The sequence below is a fragment of the Ochotona princeps genome, chromosome 1, assembly GCF_030435755.1.
Source record: "Ochotona princeps isolate mOchPri1 chromosome 1, mOchPri1.hap1, whole genome shotgun sequence".
NCBI lineage: Eukaryota > Metazoa > Chordata > Mammalia > Lagomorpha > Ochotonidae > Ochotona > Ochotona princeps.
The window spans coordinates 50,918,534-50,937,631 of record NC_080832.1 but is presented as its reverse complement, the minus strand read 5'-3'; the positions used below and the strand labels follow the sequence as shown (position 1 = coordinate 50,937,631).

The 19,098-nt window shown below is 38.9% G+C and overlaps 1 protein-coding gene across 3 annotated transcripts in view; it reads right to left on the bottom strand.

The window, feature by feature from the left end:
- Window positions 1-19,098, bottom strand: part of REV3L (REV3 like, DNA directed polymerase zeta catalytic subunit) — a 156,807-nt gene that overhangs the window by 98,715 nt on the left and 38,994 nt on the right. For all 3 annotated transcript variants that reach the window (XR_009244479.1, XM_058658048.1, XM_058658107.1), the window contains one exon: window positions 3,585-3,774. Coding sequence is in view for 2 of the 3 variants with exons in the window: in XM_058658048.1 (XP_058514031.1) it covers window positions 3,585-3,774 (190 nt within the window). In the remaining variant the exon portion in view is untranslated. The remainder of the gene's footprint in view (window positions 1-3,584; window positions 3,775-19,098) is intronic.

Genomic DNA, 19,098 nt, shown 5'->3' with positions numbered 1-19,098 from the left:
AGGAAAATGAGCATGAACAACACAAAGGCTGAAATGATTCAGATGGATTAAGACTCTTTTTGCAAGAAGAATCCAGATGAATGGTGAGGAATCCCAGAAATGAGCCAGAAGTCATGGTTTTAACTTTCCTTAACCTAGGATCAGTATAATGATATCTGGGGAAATGGCGTTAGACCTCGTACAGAGTTTAAATCAAGGTAGCCCTGTCTACCTTGAAGAACTATGGAATACTAGAGTAATAAAGGAATCCAGGAAATCAAAATGGATGGTTAGGAAAAATAAGATCTAGAAGGGGAAAAAAATGCAAGGAAAAGAGAAAGAATAAATAATTAGATCAAGCAGCTGATCTTCTGCCCCAGGTATCCATATTCAAACCCTGTTGTGGGCTAAGGAGTTGATTAGCACTGGTTAAGCTGAGCACCTAGAGGAAATGGGTTTGTGGCTTAAAGCACCTGGTCTAATCAGACTCATTGGCATCCTATTGTTCGGTTAAAGGGCTTGGGGGAAAGAGTATATAAGGAGTAATAAAAGAAGGCTTCGAAAAGACTTCTACCATCATTGGTCCTTGCCTCATCCCCAGACCCTTGCCATGTCCAGCCATGTCCACGTTACTGGCTCTGCTGGCCGGAGCAAAACCCAATTATTCTGACAGTTATAACATCTTTAGCAAATACCACAAATATGTCAGCATTGATCATTGATGACTATGTATTTCAGTGGGTTGCTTGAAGATCCAACTCCTAAGTATATATATGGAAATTCTGGAAACTGAAGAATTTTAAGATTAAGATAACACTGGTGAATGTTGTAGGCCGCAGTCTCCCAAGGGTTAACTCCACAGCTTAGCTTGTTTCTAAGGGGTAACAGGATGGGCAATCTTGGCCTAATACATTTAGCCCCTGGCTTGACAGCAAGTTCCCTCTTCCCTGCTTCCCTTTTTTTAAGATGCCCCCAGGGGAGCTTAGGAGTTGCTTAAGCATTGGGAAAATACTGGGAGGAACTAGGAAGACTATAAAAAGAGGCAGGCTAACCTCAAATAAATGGCATTCTCTTTGCAAGAATGACCCACTGTGTGTTGTCTCGTGTTGTCTTTTTGTAACCCTAGTCCCTCAGCTCGGCTCAGGGTACGCGGCGACGCGGGCGTTGCCGACAGAATGTATCTAACACAACTACCATTTCACTCATTTATTCAAACAATTATTGAGTCATCTATATCTACTAGGTATCTGTGATAGTTAAATTAGGTGTCAACTTGAGTGAAATACGGAAAACCTAGACAACTGATACAGCATTATGTTTGAGTGTGCCTGTGAGGAAGTCTCCAGAAAAGACTGAGATGTGAGTTGGTGGACTGCATGGTGATGATTTGCTTTCCATGTGGGTGGGAACTATCCAGTTAGCTTTAGGCCTAGATCAAAACAACAGAGAAAAAGCATGTTTTTCCTTGCAGCTGGAACATTCTTCTCCTGGACGTATCAGAGCTCCAGGCTCTATAACCCCTGGATTGCAGGACTGTAGCATCTGCTGATTCCAGGCTATTGAGTCCTTGGACTGAGAACCATATCATCAGCTTCCCTGATTCTAAGCCATGGCACCAGCATAAACGGGACTTCATCTTGTAGATGGCCTGTTACAGGACTTCTCATTCCATATGTTCATGTATGCTCCCTTAATGAATCCTCTCTCCTGTATTTACATTTTTATGGTCTGTCTCTCTGGAGAACTCTGACTAATGTAATGTATAATACTATACAAGATGCTTAGGGATATAATAATGAAAAAGCAAGCATGGTCTTTTTTTCCTGATGGAAAAGGCTAATGGGAAAAACACACAAATATTAAGAAAATAGAAAACAAAGTACAAACTGTACTAAGTGCTGAAACAAAGAATGCGGTAGGATACAGCATAATTTAAAAATATCCTAGTTCAAGTAAAGTAATCAAAGAAAATTATCTTGGAGAGGTCAAGGACTTAAAGGATTGGAGAAATATCAAACACTCAAGAAAAGAAACTCTATCACCCTAAGTGAGTTTTCTCGGGGACTCTCCCCAACTAGACTGTTGGCCTCAAGCTCTGGCCACAGGGAAATTATAATATATGTGGTCAACCAATTAAAGAATTGCAAATTATTTTAAAGGATCCATTTTACATTACGAGAAGAGACTTGCTGCTCTGGAGACAGAACAGGAAAAAATGAATTCATTTAAAAGGACACTATGGTAAGTTCAGAGGAAAGCCTAGATTAAGATGGAAGAATACAGATTTGAGGATTCTACTTGGATTTCACAGATATTGAAACGTAAATTTCAGTATGGCTTCCAGTCTGCTCCACCTGTACCTTCTAACCCATGAGCAGTGCAGTGTCAAAATTTTAGTTATCCTTGGCTCCTCTTTCACAAGCTTCAATTATACAGTATATCTTGCTGACTCAGATTTTAGCTAAAAGGTTGACCACTTATACTGCTACTAGTCTACCTGAAGTCACCATATTTTTATTCAGAGCAATAAAAGAATCTTAATACTCTACCTACTTCCACCCTTGCCCCTACAATCTATTCTAGTACAGTTGCTAATCCTACAAGTTTAAGTCAGACCTTGCCTACTCCCAATCATGCACCATTTCAGTGAAAATCAACAAGTCTATTCGGAGTAGACCAGCTTGCTATTCTCAAACATCAGCATGTATCAGAATCATCAGGAAGATTTATTAAAACACAACTGCTAGACCCTCTCACTAGGATTCATTACTTCTTGCGTAGGACTGAAAATGTATTTCTCCTAAAGTTCCAGGTGTATTAGTTTGAGTCACTTAAGAAGTAAATAAATGTCAAGTGTACACAAAATTTCTTAGGAGAAATACCTGTGAATCAAAATAAGCAGGGAGCCAGCCAGAAAGAGTTGGTACAATTAACAGACCAAATACTGGTCTGATCACAAATGAAGGAGACAGGGACAACAGGAAGATTTGTTGGAGTGTGAATTTTATTGCAGTGTGATTCAAATGAAAGTACAGCAAGGCTGTTGAGAAGTCCTCAAGAAGATCCCAAAAAAGAGATCCACCTTTACACGCTTTTATGCTCAGTTACTGGCTTAGAGTAAACTTATGTTGCGGCTGGCGCAGTTGAGACCATGTTAAATCACCCTCCCTGGATTTGGAGATCTAAGTGGTATGTTATGGTTGCTATATCAAAAACAGTTAATGCTGATGATATGGAAACCAAGAGATACAAACCATACTTTAGAACCACTGGCCTTCGTGACTTCCATTGTCATTATCTAATCGTCTTTTATCCTGCGCTCCCTTGACTCTGCAGTCCAGCCTTGTGATCTCTATGCTGCTCCAAAATTTTTACCATACTTAGGGCTTCGCCAATAAGATATTCTCTGATTTCCCTACTGGTTAATACAAACCACTGTTAACCATTTATCTAATTTTCACTGCAGTAAAAATTTACTTTTAAAACTACAGCAAGACTGGAAATAAAATACAGAAAATATTTCAATCTGATATTTTTCCTCTAATTTTAACAGCAACAGAAATACAAATAAACAGAAATTTTAACAGACATAATCATATACTTACATTCCTGATACTAATGACACTTTGAACACATGCTGAGCAGTGGAAGATGGATTGCCTAAAGCCACATTAAGTGCTCTGTCGATACTGAATGCCATCTGAGAAAGATAGCTTTCTGGCTGCTGTCCATAACCATCATATGGCACATAGAGGTAAGGAAAGATGCCATGCAGGTGAAGACATGTCTTCTGACCTAAAATGTAACATATTATAAAGTTTAGTCTTGAGACACATTAACAGTACAAAATTCAGAATGCAACTCATTTTTTGTTCTAATGGCAACACAGCTTATGTGAGGTGAAGGAAATTAACCCATGGTCATAGTTACACTTTAGTTACCTGTGCTAACTACATTTTACCACAACATTTCAAAAACATTTTGTACACATAAAATTGTAGTATGATCTAAACACAATAGTACTTTTGGTGAAAAGGTATTTGACTATTTTTCTCTCATAATCCACCTGGTTTTATATACTTCATTAAATCACCCTATAGTATCACTTGGGACAGTGTTGTGAAGCTTACACAAAATCACCGAAAGCTTAGTAAAATGACTTGGTATCACTGTTTTCAAACCCAAGATTTCCCTTTCCCTAAGACAGGGACAGCTTGGGAAGAAAGAAATAGGTAAAAGCAGATTCTGTGTGTGGAATTCTGCTAATAAGTGTAGGGAGGAGGATATAAATAAAATTTCTCCATTAGTAAAGAAAATCACCCAGACAAAAATCAAAAAAAAAAATAAAATTTCTATAGATAAGTTATCTGTAAGATATTTCTGGATAGCTACATTCTCTAATTGGTGGAATGGGAAAAGAGAAGACACAACGAGAGGGGAAACACACACACATACACTTCAGGCTCAGCCAATGTATCAGTTCAGGTGTAGAAGAAAAGGGTAAATGGCCCTGAATCATCAACAATAAACACAGCCATAACAAACAAAGTAATATGGGAATCTACAAAAGCAGTGCCACAGCACATGCTAATATTATCTTCCACGAAGTTAAGAAACAACAGCAAGAAAAGGCAGAGGCACCAATACTATCACAAATCTGGCCAGTCTGTACCAAGGCGATTCTCATCCTCAGAGCACTGCCCCTGGTTCTCCTTTGGCACCTGTCATGTGTCTAATTCAGAGAGAGCAGCAGTGATGGAAGAACACATTTACCTTGCTTATGCGCTCACTCACTGTCACTGAGCTGCTCCTGTAAGCTGACTCCTGATTCCTCCTCACTGTCCCTCAGTGACTCTTTTATTTTGATGAATTAGTTATATAAAATTAAACAGGATTACTTTTGTACCTGTATCACATCACTTTTTATATTTTCTTATATAAATTAGTTTTATGTTCACATATACACAAACTTCTAAATTCTGTTACTATCTTGTGCTTTTTACAGTATCACCTTATATTATTTTTTAATGATATAGCTATGACAATTAACAAATTTATCTGGAAATGTATTATATATTGGAATAAGACTTTTAACCTCTGGGTTACAATATTCTGATGTAACCTATAAACTATCATATTTTTAAGAGTTAAAAATTGTGTTGCTGTTGTATCAATATCAGTTTCTATTCTTAGCAGCAGTTATACTATTTAAGGAATAAAAAAACATTTTCATTAAAATGCTTTCATTACTACATATGGTGTTATTTCCTAAACATTTCATTTTCAAATTCTTCAAACAGATGAAATTCATTTAGAATTATGAATGAATCCTTAAAAATGTATATGTATTCAATTTACTTAAATATTTTTACCTCTCATGAATAGAGATGATAAACATTACCCTTCTGGACATACATACACCATAAGTTGATTCAATGAGGGAAGTGAGTAGACAGAATTACTCTTTCTTATGGTAACAAATTCATGATCAAATTCCGATTGCAGAATTACTGAAGTTTCGATATATTTTAGCAGTACTGTAAGTTCTAAGATATTAGGTTTGTGCTTAAAATATATTAGTGGAATTCTGTGTACATTTTATAAGAAATCATCTTAAAATTTGATCTATTAGGAAAGAGTGCTTATAAAGTGTTTTTAGTAAATAATTTCATATTCACATTTTATATCTATGAAACAGGAGCCAAAGAAATTATCTGCCTATTTATTTTCATATACGTTGGAATTATAATTTTGGACTGTGTGCTGCAGAAAAAAAGGAAGAAATGATTTATCCAGCAGGGATGGAGTTAAGCATTTTATATCTATTTATTTCTAAAACTTACAAAAACCTTTCAAGTATGACATTGGTTAACTTTCCCAGAGTCACACAGTCATTAAGCAACTGAATCAGGATTTGAAAGCAGATCAGTGTGATCCAAACCAAGGCTCTTTGCATTCAATCTTACTGGCTCAGTTTTTTTAAAAAGCTCAGTTTTTTTTTTTAAATACTGGCTTCTTTAACCCTTAAATCCTCAGTTCTTATTTTGCGCAAAGTGTATTTCAAAAAGTTTGCGGAAACAGAGCAATTAAAAGTATGGGTTTATTTTGGTGTTTCATAACACATGCCCATTACAGAAAAACTATACAACTATTTCAAAACTGTTTTTATACTTCATACTATTTTCAATTCTACTTCTTCGTAAATTTTTTGAAGTATTATCCCAACTGTTTCCTTAGCACATTCTTTGGGATCTGAAACGACATTTGAATGACCACAGTACCTCCAGCACTCAGCACAAAACACCTAGTGTGTATTTAATAAATACTTATTTTATGAGTAAAAAGCTCAACAAGAGACTCATTAGGGAGAAATGGATAGTATAAATGTCTTTGGACATCTGAGAAAAAAACTAATTAATTAAAACAAATGCTAGCATAACTATATAAAGAATTACAAGAAACAATAATGTAATTGCCAGAACTACTGCCAGGGTTACAGAACAGAGGGGTCCTCAGCTCTGAAGGAAAAAAGTGCTCACTGCTCCTTCCTATCCTAAACGAGCTAGAACCCCACTCAAGCTGCAGTCACTGCACCAACAGACGCTTCTCTCTAGTGAGCTAGCAATGGCTCAGGGCCTTCTTCCCCTGCCTCCAGAACTGCCCCCCAGAGAGCAACCACAACACAAAGGATTAAAATGCTAAAATATACTAAGCACAACAGAAAGAAAAATGATGAGGAACAAGTTTTTAAAAAGTCAAAAATAAAAAAGGGAAGAGAAATGTATACAAATGAATGTGAGAGTCAATATCTTTTAGAAAACAGCATTTTTACTGCTGTACAATTTGTAATTCAGTAACAGCATCACTTTATCTTGACAAGACACAGGCCATTTCCTCTGCCAGCTCTATCCCGTGCCAAATGTGTGGGGCAGACAGCGGTAAAGTTCCTTACAGATAAACTAGTCTATTCCAACCCCTAAAGTTAGGATGAGGTTCAAGTACTGAAAAAATATCCTAATATTCGTGGCTTTAAAATTAAGAAGTTGGACCTGGTGCGGTAGCCTAGCGGCTAAAATCCTCGCCTTGAACGTGCCAAGATCCTATATGGGCGCCAGTTCAATCCCAGCAGCTCCACTTCCCATCCAGCTCCCCACTTGTGGCCTGGGAAAGCAGACGAGGACGGCCCAGAGCATTGGGACCCTGCAACCACGTGGGAGATCCGGAAAGAAGTTCCTGGCTCCTGGCTTTGGATCAGCTCAGCTCCATCTACTGCAGCTACATGTTGGGGTGAACCAACGGATGGAGGATCTTTCTCTCTGTTATCTCCTTCTTTGTGTAACTTTGACTTTCCAAGAAAAATTAGTAAATCTTTTTTTTAAAGATTTATTTTATTTTTATTGGAAAGTAGGATATCCAGAGAGGAGAAGAGACAGAAAGATCTTCCGTCCGATGATTCACTCCCCAAGTGGCTGCAACGGCCGGTGCTATGCTGATCCGAAGCCAGGGTCCAGGAACCTCTTCCGGGTCTCCCACAAGGGTACAGGGTCCCAAGGCTTTGGGCTGTCCTCCACTGCTTTCCCAGGCCACAAGCAGGGAGCTGGATGGGAAGTGGAGCTGCTGGGATTAGAACCGGTGCCCATATGGGATCCTGGGGCATTCAAGGCTAGGACTTTAGCTGCTAGGCCACGGTACTGGAGCCAAGTAAATCTCCATTTTAAATAATCTGGATTATAAGAAGTCCAGAGATGAGTGGCTAGTACTAAAAATTCGGCTTTTTCCAACATTTCACCAGGGGCCTAGTTAAGACAACCTTCTGACTTCAGCTCAGAGGTTTTCTCTACCACAGGAGTTTCACATACAAGACTTTTTAAAAGGTTTTATATAATTTTTGGAAGTTGTGGTACTTTGACGCTGTCTAAGTAGTTTTGGATTCTTACAAGATTTAGAATATTGGCTATTTCTAGCTGACTCCGTAGACTGATCTAAGAAAATAAAGTCTCCATATTCACTGCTTCCCTCTCTTACTTCATTAATGTACAGTTGACAAGTGAAGATTTTATATATTAAAAGTGTACAACATGTTTTGATACGTGGATTTGAAGGGACATCACAAAGTTCCCTGGAAAACACACTTCATCCTTTAATTCCATTTTTGTATAAACTTCTGAAGCCACACATACATTATGAAACAATTTAAACATACCCATTATTAACATACCGTTCTATGGTGAGCATGTTTAAGATCTAATATCAGAGATTTTCAAGTACACACTTTAATTAACCAAGCAGTAAATAGATCTCCAGAATGCAATCATCTAACTGAGGTTTTGTACCCTTTAACAAACATAATCCCATTCTCCCTTTTCCTATTAGATACCCCCTTGTTAACTAATCAAACTGAATTTAGAAAACAAGGCCAATAAGAACAAACAGAGCCTTTGAGGCAAAAAAAAAAACAAAAAACAAACAAAACAAAATAAAAACCAAGATTTTTTGAGCTTCGATTTTCCTATTTAACTGGTGTTGCCTAATTTGGAAGCTGCAACAGTTTTAGAAAAGCATCCGCAAAGCTTGTCATACAATGTGACTGCTGGATTTTGAACACATTATGACAAAATCCTTAGGAAGGTGGCTACTTCTCAACTTTGCCTAAGTAGGCCTTGTATAATTAAGGCAAGCACCTATTTAACAGTGAATATATGAATACTTTGAATATGGTCTTTCATGGAACCCAGAATTATATAACCTTTTCCAGCATTTGTTTTGTATTTTAAGGGCTAATATTTGGCCTCTGAATGGGGCATATAAAGTTTTAGCTATTCTGTCTTACAGCAAAATTACTAGTTTTTTGTTTTGTTTTTTAAGAATCATTTTCAACAAATAAAATATATAACACCTTTTTTCAGGTAACAGCAAACCCTTTTGTAAAATGGCAAATAGTAAATATTTTAGCCTTCTCAAGCCATACTTCTCATGACATGACTGTACAACCCTGCCACTGTAGCCTGAAAGCTGCCCGAGACAGCTGAACTAAATGGATGTGGTTGTCTTAATAAAGTCTCATTTACAAAAAGGTAATAGGAGGTATATATGTTCCATGGATTGTATTCTGTAAATCCTTGCTCTGATTGTTTGTTAGCATCATCTAGAAAGAGAACTTTAATGTCTTCTTTGACTATAACTGGTAACCACAATTAAAATCATGTTAGTCTGAGTATTTCAGTGAATAAGAACTATTTATTTTGTGGCTTGTAAACCCTATCTCCTAAATCTCAAACTCAGTGTACACAGGTTTTAAATAAACCTCTAGAGTTATAGCAGAAAAACTCAATAAGTGAGCAGAAAAGGCTGTGTTTATGGAATTTTTTCTTATTTCTGGAACATCTGAAGATTTACATCACTATTTATTCAATCTGTTTCCCTGTGGTCTTCTTGGTTTCTTTCTCATGTTTCACTCCATTTTTCTTTGCCACCCACATACAATTCCTCAGTCACAGTTAGAAAATAAGTGTTAAAATATCTATTTTGATTAAAACATAAAAACTTACAAGGATATAGTCTTAGACTCACAAATTACATTTCCAGGAAAAAGCCATCTGCTGAGAGGTGAAAAATGCTGGGATTCCCAGCTCCATCTCCAAATTCCAGCTACTGGAAGGCACCAAGTGATGGCTGAAACAGCTTGGTCCCTGCCACCCACATGCGAAACCTGACCGAGTTCATGACTCTAAGCAGTGGACAGACCCAAGTCCTGCCTGTTGCAACCACTCGGAGAGCACCAGCAGATGGCAGCTCTCTGTAAGTCTGCCTTTCTGCCTCTTAAATACATAAAAACATTCAACAACAGAATAAAGGAATGATGACACATTCAAAGAATGGAATAACAGACATCTCTATCCAATAACTATACTACTGAAACTCAAAACATGGTAAATGAAATAATTAAAAATTAAATTACATGTTCAGAATTTGTACTAAGAGAAAATTAATGAAGATTTAGATATTAAGGTGTTAAAACAATACTACTAAAACAGTAGAAAAAACTGAAGACAATTTCCAAAACTGATTCATTATGGTATACTCACATTAACAAACCTATGGCCCCTGGGACAAATCATGCTTGCTATTTGGTTTTGTAAATAAAGTTCTTTTGGGGTATATATACCCACTTGAAATGGTCGGGTTTTTTTTTTAAGATTTATTTATTTTTATTACAAAGTCAGATATACAGAGAGGAGGAGAGACAGAGAGGAAGATCTTCCGTCCGATGATTCACTCCCCAAGTGAGCCACGGCGGCCGGTGCTGCGCCGATCCGAAGCCAGGATCCAGGAACCTCTTCCGGGTCTCCCACGTGGGCGCAGGGTCCCAAAACTTTGGGCCATCCGCGACTGCTTTTCCAGGCCACAAGCAGGGAGCTGGATGGGAAGTGGAGCTGCCGGGACCAGAACCTGGCCCATATGGGATCCCAGGCGTGTTCAAGGCGAGGACTTTAGCCGCTAGGCCATGGTGCCAGGCCTGTTCTTTGCTTTCTTCAGGCACTTGAGTAGATAAAACACAGACCTCATATCCCTCAATACCTAAAATACATACAATAAAACCCTTTATAGAACAAGTCTGCCAACTTAAGCAGCATCTGGTGTTGAAGATTACTTCCTAGCATGAGATGTTTATGACACATCTACAGTGAGGTCAAAATGAGCTATAAAACTGCATAAAATATAAGAAACTAAGTAATGGGTAATCTTTCCTTTCTGATCGTTTGTTTTTAAATATAATGAGTCTTCAAAAAATTCACAGAAAAGTGTGTATTTTGAAAAAACACCTATGCAAGGATTTCAATTTTTTTGCACCAAAAAAATATCTTTTAATTCCATTTTCTATGAACCTTTTGCAGTCCATATATGTTAAGTGAAAAGCAGGCAAGAAGAAGTTAATGACCTAGAAATTTAAAAAAGAAAATACAATCAGGCCCAGCAACGTGGCCTAGCAGCTAAAGTCCTCGCCTTGAACACGCCTGGGATCCCATATGGGCCAAGTTCTAATCCCGGCAGTTCCACTTCCCATCCAGCTCCCTGCTTGTGGCCTGGAAAAGCAGTCGAGGACTGCCCAAAGTTTTGGGACCCTGCGACCACGTGGGAGATCCGGAAGAGGTTCCTGGATCCTGGCTTCGGATCGGTGCAGCACCGGCTGCTGTGGCTCACATGGGGAGTGAAATCATCAGATGGAAGATCTTCCTCTCTGTCTCTCCTCCTCTCTGTATATCTGACTTTGTAATAAAAATAAATAAATCTTAAAAAAAAAAGAAAATACAATCACTAACTTTACAAGAAACATATATCATGCATGTGCATATGGAGAACAAATAGTTTCATTTTCTTCTTTTATGTGAACAATGCTTTGTGGTTTCACATTTTTTTGTCATTTTATTTATTCAAGTACACAAAACTTTTGCTTTAAGTTGCTAATCCCACTTTACTAACTGCAACTGAATCCCTAAATACCAGATGTTTCAATACTCCATTGTACAGTATTGCAAATGTTTGGTTCCTTCATCCCTAGATGTAGCCATTAAGTTCTCTATTCATCAAACAATTTATAGAGGACCAATGTTAAGTGCTACGTCACAGGCTGCTTATAATTACTTTCCCTGACCTCACACTTTAAAGTCTATTTGGAGATAAAGATGAGTAGTCAGGTGAGCACAATATGGCATGACAGGTACTACAATAAGCACAAAATCCTACGGCAACGTCCATATCTAACTCAAACTCTAGGGAGCCTTCTCAGAGGAAGTGACATCTGAGCTGATGTTTCAAATTTAAGTAAGATTTGGTGGGAAAGAATGTGCTAGTATACATACAACACTGCAGGTAAAAGAGAACATGGCATGACTACGATCAGGAGAAATGTCAGTACCAGGAGAAAGGCAATGTGTCAGAACACATTATCTGACCTATGGATTTACATTTTATAAAGCTCCTTGTGAATACAATGTAGAGACACTGGTAAGAGAATTACAGTACAAAGATCTGTTTAGGAGACTATCAGAGGAATTTAGGTGAGTGATGTCAGCAGAGATGGAGAAAAAAAATCAAGAAGGATTTAGGGAGTGGAAGCAAGAAACTATGCAACTAACAAGCAGAATAAGGGAAGAAGCAAAAACAACTCAGATTTTTGGTCTGGACAACTGGATGGATGGTAATGTAAGTCAAAGAAAATTGAGAAGCAAGGTTAGGTGATTCCTGTTTTTGAATTTACATTATTTCCAAGTGGAAATTCTGCTAAGCATAGTTACACAGATACAGCGTTCAACAGTTAACTGGGCTAGAGAAAAATTTGTCAAGTATAAGCAGCAACTGGGTAAGACTGCTCAGACAGAATGAATAGATGAGAGATGGGAAATAGGCAAGAAATATGAGCAATAACATTTAAGGAATTATTTTGATTTGTATGGAATTTGGAAAAATGAACCTTTAACTGGGCTACCACCAAGCAAGAAGGGGAGATAACAATGAAAATTTGAGAATATGAGTATGTTAGCTTTGGAACCAATTTCACAGGTCCAGTGAAAAGTGTAAGAGGCAAGCAGTGGCTGGTGCTGTGGTAGAGCAGGTGAAGGTGTGGCTGGTAATGCTCCCTTGCCATATGGTGCTAGTGCATGTACTGGCTGCTCCCTGTCCAACCCAGATCCCTGTGAATGGCTTGGAAAAGGCAGTGGAAGATGGTCCCCTCCTCCAGTGTGTGGGCTCTGTCACCCACATGGGAGACCTAAAGGAATCTCTGACTCCTGACTGCTGACTTCAGTCTGGCTCAGTGCTGGCTGTTGGGGCCATTTGTGGAGTGAAAGAACAGATAAAAGATCTATCCCCTGCCTCTCCAACTCTAAAAACAAAAAGAGACGGGAAAACACTGAAAAGAGTGGATCATAAAATGAAAGCAGGATACAGATACAAGTATATTTGGGTAGGAAGAGACCCTTCCAGAATGGCAGAGTAAGAGACCTTTGAATATCTGACCTTCCATAAAGGGTAAAAAAGAACACTAGGTGAAAACAAAAACAAAACAAAAAAAACCTGCTGAAATAAACTTTTTCCTCAAAAAAACTCAGGAACTAAAAACGTGCAATGCTGGGTCCGTGCAGTGGATGTGGGGGAAACGAAGGTGTGAAGAGTATTGTTCCATTGAGGCAGGGCCACAAGGAATTTCCCACTTCATGGCAGGGTCCTGCTGATGTCTCTACAGCCACAAGAATGCAGCTCCACCTTCCTTTGCATGGACACCGGACCACCCTGCGGAAGCATTCCAATCCATTCAGACATTGTTTGCTGCTGTGGAGTTGGCTTTTTTCTATCAATGTGAACTTGGAGGTTAATGTCAATAATAACCTCTTGCAAAAGGGCCTTTTATTCCCGCTGTCTCAGCTGTCTCCATCAACCTTATACTAATCAAGGGATCTGTTTAGGGTTTCATTCTCCTTTTCTTTGTGATACATTTCCTCCCTTAACTGATTCAAGATTGAGTTGTAGAATAAGAATAGTAGGAACTTCTAGAGTTTTTAGGTGAAACAAATGGCAGAATTATTCTTGAATACTCCCACTTGACCATGACGCCAAAAGTCCGTGCCAGAGCTTGTTAAGTTTTCTGTATAAATAAAGGGGACAGCTTTCTTGCACTTGTCCATTATGATCATGAAATCGTAGTGGTCCATTTCTTTCCTCTTTATGCCTAATCCACGCACCTTTCTTGAGTTCTGAACTCAGCTGGAGCTGGACTCCGGCATTGCAACAACCTAATGTGTGTTTATTCAGGAATCCAGTGAATATTCAAGTAAACCAGCTGAAGTGTCAAAAGAAGCAAGCTTTGGGACATTGTAATTTGTCCTAATCTGATCCCTGCCTCTATAGCCCCAGAAAAGCTTTCAAAACCCAAGTGCTCCAGCTCTAGCAACTATGAAAACCAACATTTAAGCAGCCAGTAGGGGCCCAAACCAATTCTGGAGTTTCCCCAGAGTCCCTGATAACTAACCGTTTGATGTGTCATCTAATTGAATGCTCCATTCTCAGAGACTGTCCTCATTTCAGTTGATTCACAACTCTATGTTAACAGCTTTATCTTCAGAGTATTTGTGGAGAACAATCAGTGAACACTGCAGCTGCTTGAGTGAAAGTTTATGAGCGGGGATAACAAGAGGTTAGCCAAAACCTTGAAAGGAAAAAACAAGGAATAGGATGTAATTACTGGACTTTGAAAAGCTTTGACAGTCTATAGAAGTCAGATCATGCGTAAGTGTGGGTTGGGTACATACCTAGAAGACCTAAGAATGCCCTAGTCTTCCACCTCTAAGTGGCCTTAAAGTTGTATTTCAACATATGTTTGTCACCTTTGAAAAGTTCACAGATCTATTGGTTCAAGGCATTTAAATCTCTGGTCATAAAGCTAGCTAAACAAAAATTTCAAAGAGGGAAGATTATCTAGAATTGTGTTTTAAATTATTAAAAGAAATAAGTAACAGCAACAACAAAAAACAAAAATGAATCTTGGGGGAAGAGAAGAGCAGTTCAGCTGCCACCTGTGATACTTGCATCACAGCCGAGCTCCAGTTCTAGTCCTGGTACCCCCCTTCCAATTCAGCTGCCTGCTAATGCACCTGAGAAAACACACGGCCTAAGTGTTTAGGCACCTGCCACCAGTGTGGAAGACCCCAATGAATTCTGGGCTCCTGGCTTCAGCCTGGTCAGTTGCAGCCGTTGTTGCCATTTGGGGAACTGAACCAGTGCACTGGAGATCTCTGTTCTTTCTCTCTCTAAGTTCCAAATAATTAATAAACCCCCCCTTTTTTTTTAAATGTTGAGGGTAGAGAGGAATCTGATAAAAGCTGCTACAAAATTTTAAAAATTTACTTTTCAATGAAATATGTTAAGTGCAAAAACAGGAAAATATGATCCATACACAGAAGAAAAAATGTAGTCAAAACAAACTGTCTATGAAGAAATCAATGCTGCATTCACTGGAAAATACTTTAAATCAACGATTATAACTATTTCAAAGAAATAAAAGAATCACATTGAGCAAAAAAGGAAAATAGGCAAGAAGAAAATATCAATAAAATTTAAAAAAACTCTAAAGTTGAAAAATACAATAACTGAAAAGACAAACTCGCAGGGTCTGGCATGATAGCACAGTGGTTAAAGTCCTTGCCTTGAACATGCCAGGATCCCATATGGGCACCGGTTCTAATCCTGGCGGCCCTGTTTCCCATCCAGCTTCCTGCCTGTGGCCTGGGAAAGCAGTAGAGGACAGCCCAAAGCTTTGGGACCTTGTAGCCACAAGGGAAGCCCAGAAGAAGCTCCTGGCTTCTGGCTTCGGATTGGCTCAGCTCTGGTCACTGTGGCCACTTGGGGAGTGAAGCAGTGGATGGAAGATCTTTCTTTCTGTATCTCCTTCTCTCTGTATATCTGCCTTTCCAATAAAAATTTTAAAATCTTAAAAAAAGTAAGAAATTATTTGCTTTCTGCCCTTGGTTCACACATATCATTCCTAAAGCTTGAAATATTGTGAAAAATGATTTAACTAGCTTGTAGTTGGGGCTCCTGGATAACCACAGCATGAGCCAGGTGAACCACCATGTCATCCAATTTTAGACCTCTTGGTGCTGGCATGATGGTTCAGCACGTTAATTCTCCACCATGTGGTACTTGACATTCCAACTGGGTTCTGGTTCATGTCTCAGCTGCTCCACTTCTGATCCCGCTCTCTGCTTATGGCCCAGCAGAAACTCCTGACTCCTAGCCTTGTATCAACTCAACTCCGGCCATCGAGGACACTGGGGTGTACACCAGCAGATGGACAATCTCCTTCTATTTCTCTCTGTAAAATCATTATATGTATATAGATATATTTTTTTTAATTGGACCTTTTAGATACACCATCCCCAAACTCCAGGGAATAAACCGAAGGTTGAGCTGATCAATCTCAGATTTGTAAAAGCACCCAAAGGACTGGTTTGGAGAGTTTCTGGAACAGTGAACATATGGAGGTCCTTGAGACTGGTATGATCATGAGGATATGGAAGCTCTCCACACACCTCTTCCTGGTTCCCTTGCCCTACATGTCTCCTCAATGTAGTTATTCATCAGTCTTCTATAAATAGTGCACAAATGAACTGAATTATGGGACACCCTGATGATACCTTGCTATGTAAACTGCCAGGGGAAAAAAACCAGTAAACTTGAAAACAGGTCATCTGAGATTCTTTGAGGAACAAGAAAAAAGAATGCCCAATGACGAACAGAGCCTCTGAGATCTATAGGATATCATTAAGCAGACCAATACATGCATAATGTGACTCTAAGAGGTGAAAAACAAGTAAGAGGTAAAAACAATAGTGAATAATAAATGAAAATCTCCCAGATTTGATAAAAAAAATCTGCATACCTGAGAAATTCAAGGAATGATAATGTCACAGTATACTCCAAGGAGCCTTTAGATAAATTCATGGAAAATGCTATCATGGAAGCATTATACCTAGGTATCAAAACTTTTAGAATCCAAACATACTTTAATACAAAATCTCCATAAGCTTTTGTAAAATGTCCTCATATTTGTCAATACATGGAATCTCATAAATATGGAATGAGGAGAATGAAGCGGGTCAGAGATGACAAGAATAAACAAGAGAACACAAATTTTGCTAATGCTTCCAGTCTAGCGCTTTGTGAGGAGTGGCACGTAAATCTGTCATGTGGTAGTTATCTCAGTTCCTATACAAAAGCATCTCCCATTGAGTCCGCTGAAATTTAGTGCAATCACCAATGGCCAATATTTGGTCAACTGTGCCTTTGTGATGAAACTGATTAGCAATTCACAAACAAGAAGGTTTGGGAGCAGTTCCCAGCTGATGAACACGGTGGTAAACTGGGATGATTTCGCACCCAGATTGCACGGGGACAGAGGCTTCCCTACATTGGACTTTTCTTGTCCTCTGTGTATCTCTTCACTTAGTTTTTCATTTGTACCCTTTATAATAAACTAATACAGCAGTTTCATGAATTTTGCTATATTTTAGTAATTTATTAAACATGAGAGGGTGGCTAGGGGAATGCTAAAGTTTGTAGCTAAATACAGGTAGCCCGAAGCTCTTCTATGACTAACATCTCAAAGAGCAGCAGCAGTATTGCCAGATTGAGCCCTTACCCTATGCAGTCTCCATTAACTCTGACAGTCAATATCAGAATCAAACTGAACTGCAGAACAGTCACAGATGGGTTCAGAGAAATGAAAATCTACTGTTGGAAAACTGGCCTATAGAATGTCTTTTTCATACTGAATGCCTCCTAAAAAAGGGCATTCAACGGAGTCTAACAGAAAAGTTGATTTCTTATTTTCTCCTTGTAATTCCTTTTAAATACTAACAATTAGGATATATAATGTTCCTCACATTCTCCCCTGCTAAAAGGGAACTAGACAGGAGTGAATGCCCAAGGTTCCAAATGGAATGGTTGTCACCATGGAATGAACAGTAAGATATAATAACTATTCAGTTAACTGATATGTCAGGAATCTGATGAATGATACATCCAAAATTCCTATGTAATTTAATTTGTAGTTATTACTGTTATACAAAGAAAATGAATTAATTCCACTGACTTTCAAATACTATGAAACTCAGTTTGGATATTGCTCAAAGAACCATACCATAATATGCTACCATCTTTTTCTTTTCTTTTATAAAAAAGCTGTATTTTGAGAGAGAGGGAGTAACAGGAAGGGAGTGAGGAAGACAAAGAGAAAGAGATCCTCCATCTGCTGGTTCATTCCCCAAAGGGCTGCAATGGCCAGGGGTAGGACAGGTTGAAGTCAGGAGCCAGAGACTCCATGCAGGTGTCTCAAAGAACTTGAGCCATCTTCCACTACTTTCTTAGGCACATCAGCAGGAAGCTGGATTGGAAGTGGAACAGCCAGGATTCAAACCTAGAATGACAGCATTGTGAGTGGCAGCCTAACCCATAATACAACGCTAGCCCCAACAGTTCTCTAAAAAGACTATCCTTAAAAAAGAAAATTAGTATCAAGTCTCAGCCTCAATGTGCACATTTCAGGCTAAACATCATTGAAACAGTGTTTCAATATCAGCACCCAGCAAAAAAATGCAGGATCAAAACAACGAAATACCACTTCATGCTGACAGACGTATAAACAACAACAACAAAAACAGACAATAACAGAGGCAGTGAGACATTGTAAAACCTCACACACCGCTAGTGGACTGTTAACATGGTGAACATGCTTTAAACAAGTCTGGTACTTTTCCAAAAAGGTAAACATACAGTTATTCTATAACCAACAATTCTCCACCAGGCATATTAGCCACTAAAATCATTTATGCATTTTATTACCATGTAACAATGTACTTAAGATAGTATCTTAAGTTTTTAAAAAAACATTATTTAAAAGGCAGAGATAGAGAAAGTGTTTACCAGTTGGTTTACTCCCCATATGTCCACAACACCTCGAGCTGCTTAGGTCAAAGTTAAGAGTGAAATAAAAAGTCAAGTATGTGACCCGGCACCGTGGCCTAGTGCCTAAAGTCTCCTAGCAGGAGACAGCGGTGATGGCTCAAAGAGTTGGGTTCTTGCCAGCCTTAAGAGAGACCTCAGTTGAGCTTCCAGCTCCCAGTTTAGGCTCAGCCCAGTCTCAGCTGTTGCTGGCATTTGGGTAGTGAACTGACACAGGAGAATGCTATCTCTCTCAAATAAATTAATTAAAAAACTCAAAGGTCAGTAGTATGCTATGGTGGTTTGCCCAGCACTTGAAACATACATATGCCATCTAGGAGTGCAAGAGTTTGTTTCATTCCCACTTAGGACCCAGGTTCCTGCTAGTGTAAACAATGAGAGGAGCGGGAGTTGGCTCAGTTGTTCAGGCTCCTGTCACTCAGGTGGGAGTTGTTCTGCCTTCTACAGGAGGGTGGGCACTGACTTAGCAGTTAAAGATATCTGCATCCCAAACGAGAATGTCTGGGTTCAAGTCTCAGCTACATTCCCACTTCCAGATTCCTGTTACTGAACATCCTGGAAGGCAGTTAGTGATTTGAACTGGGTTCCTGGCTTCCAGCTTTG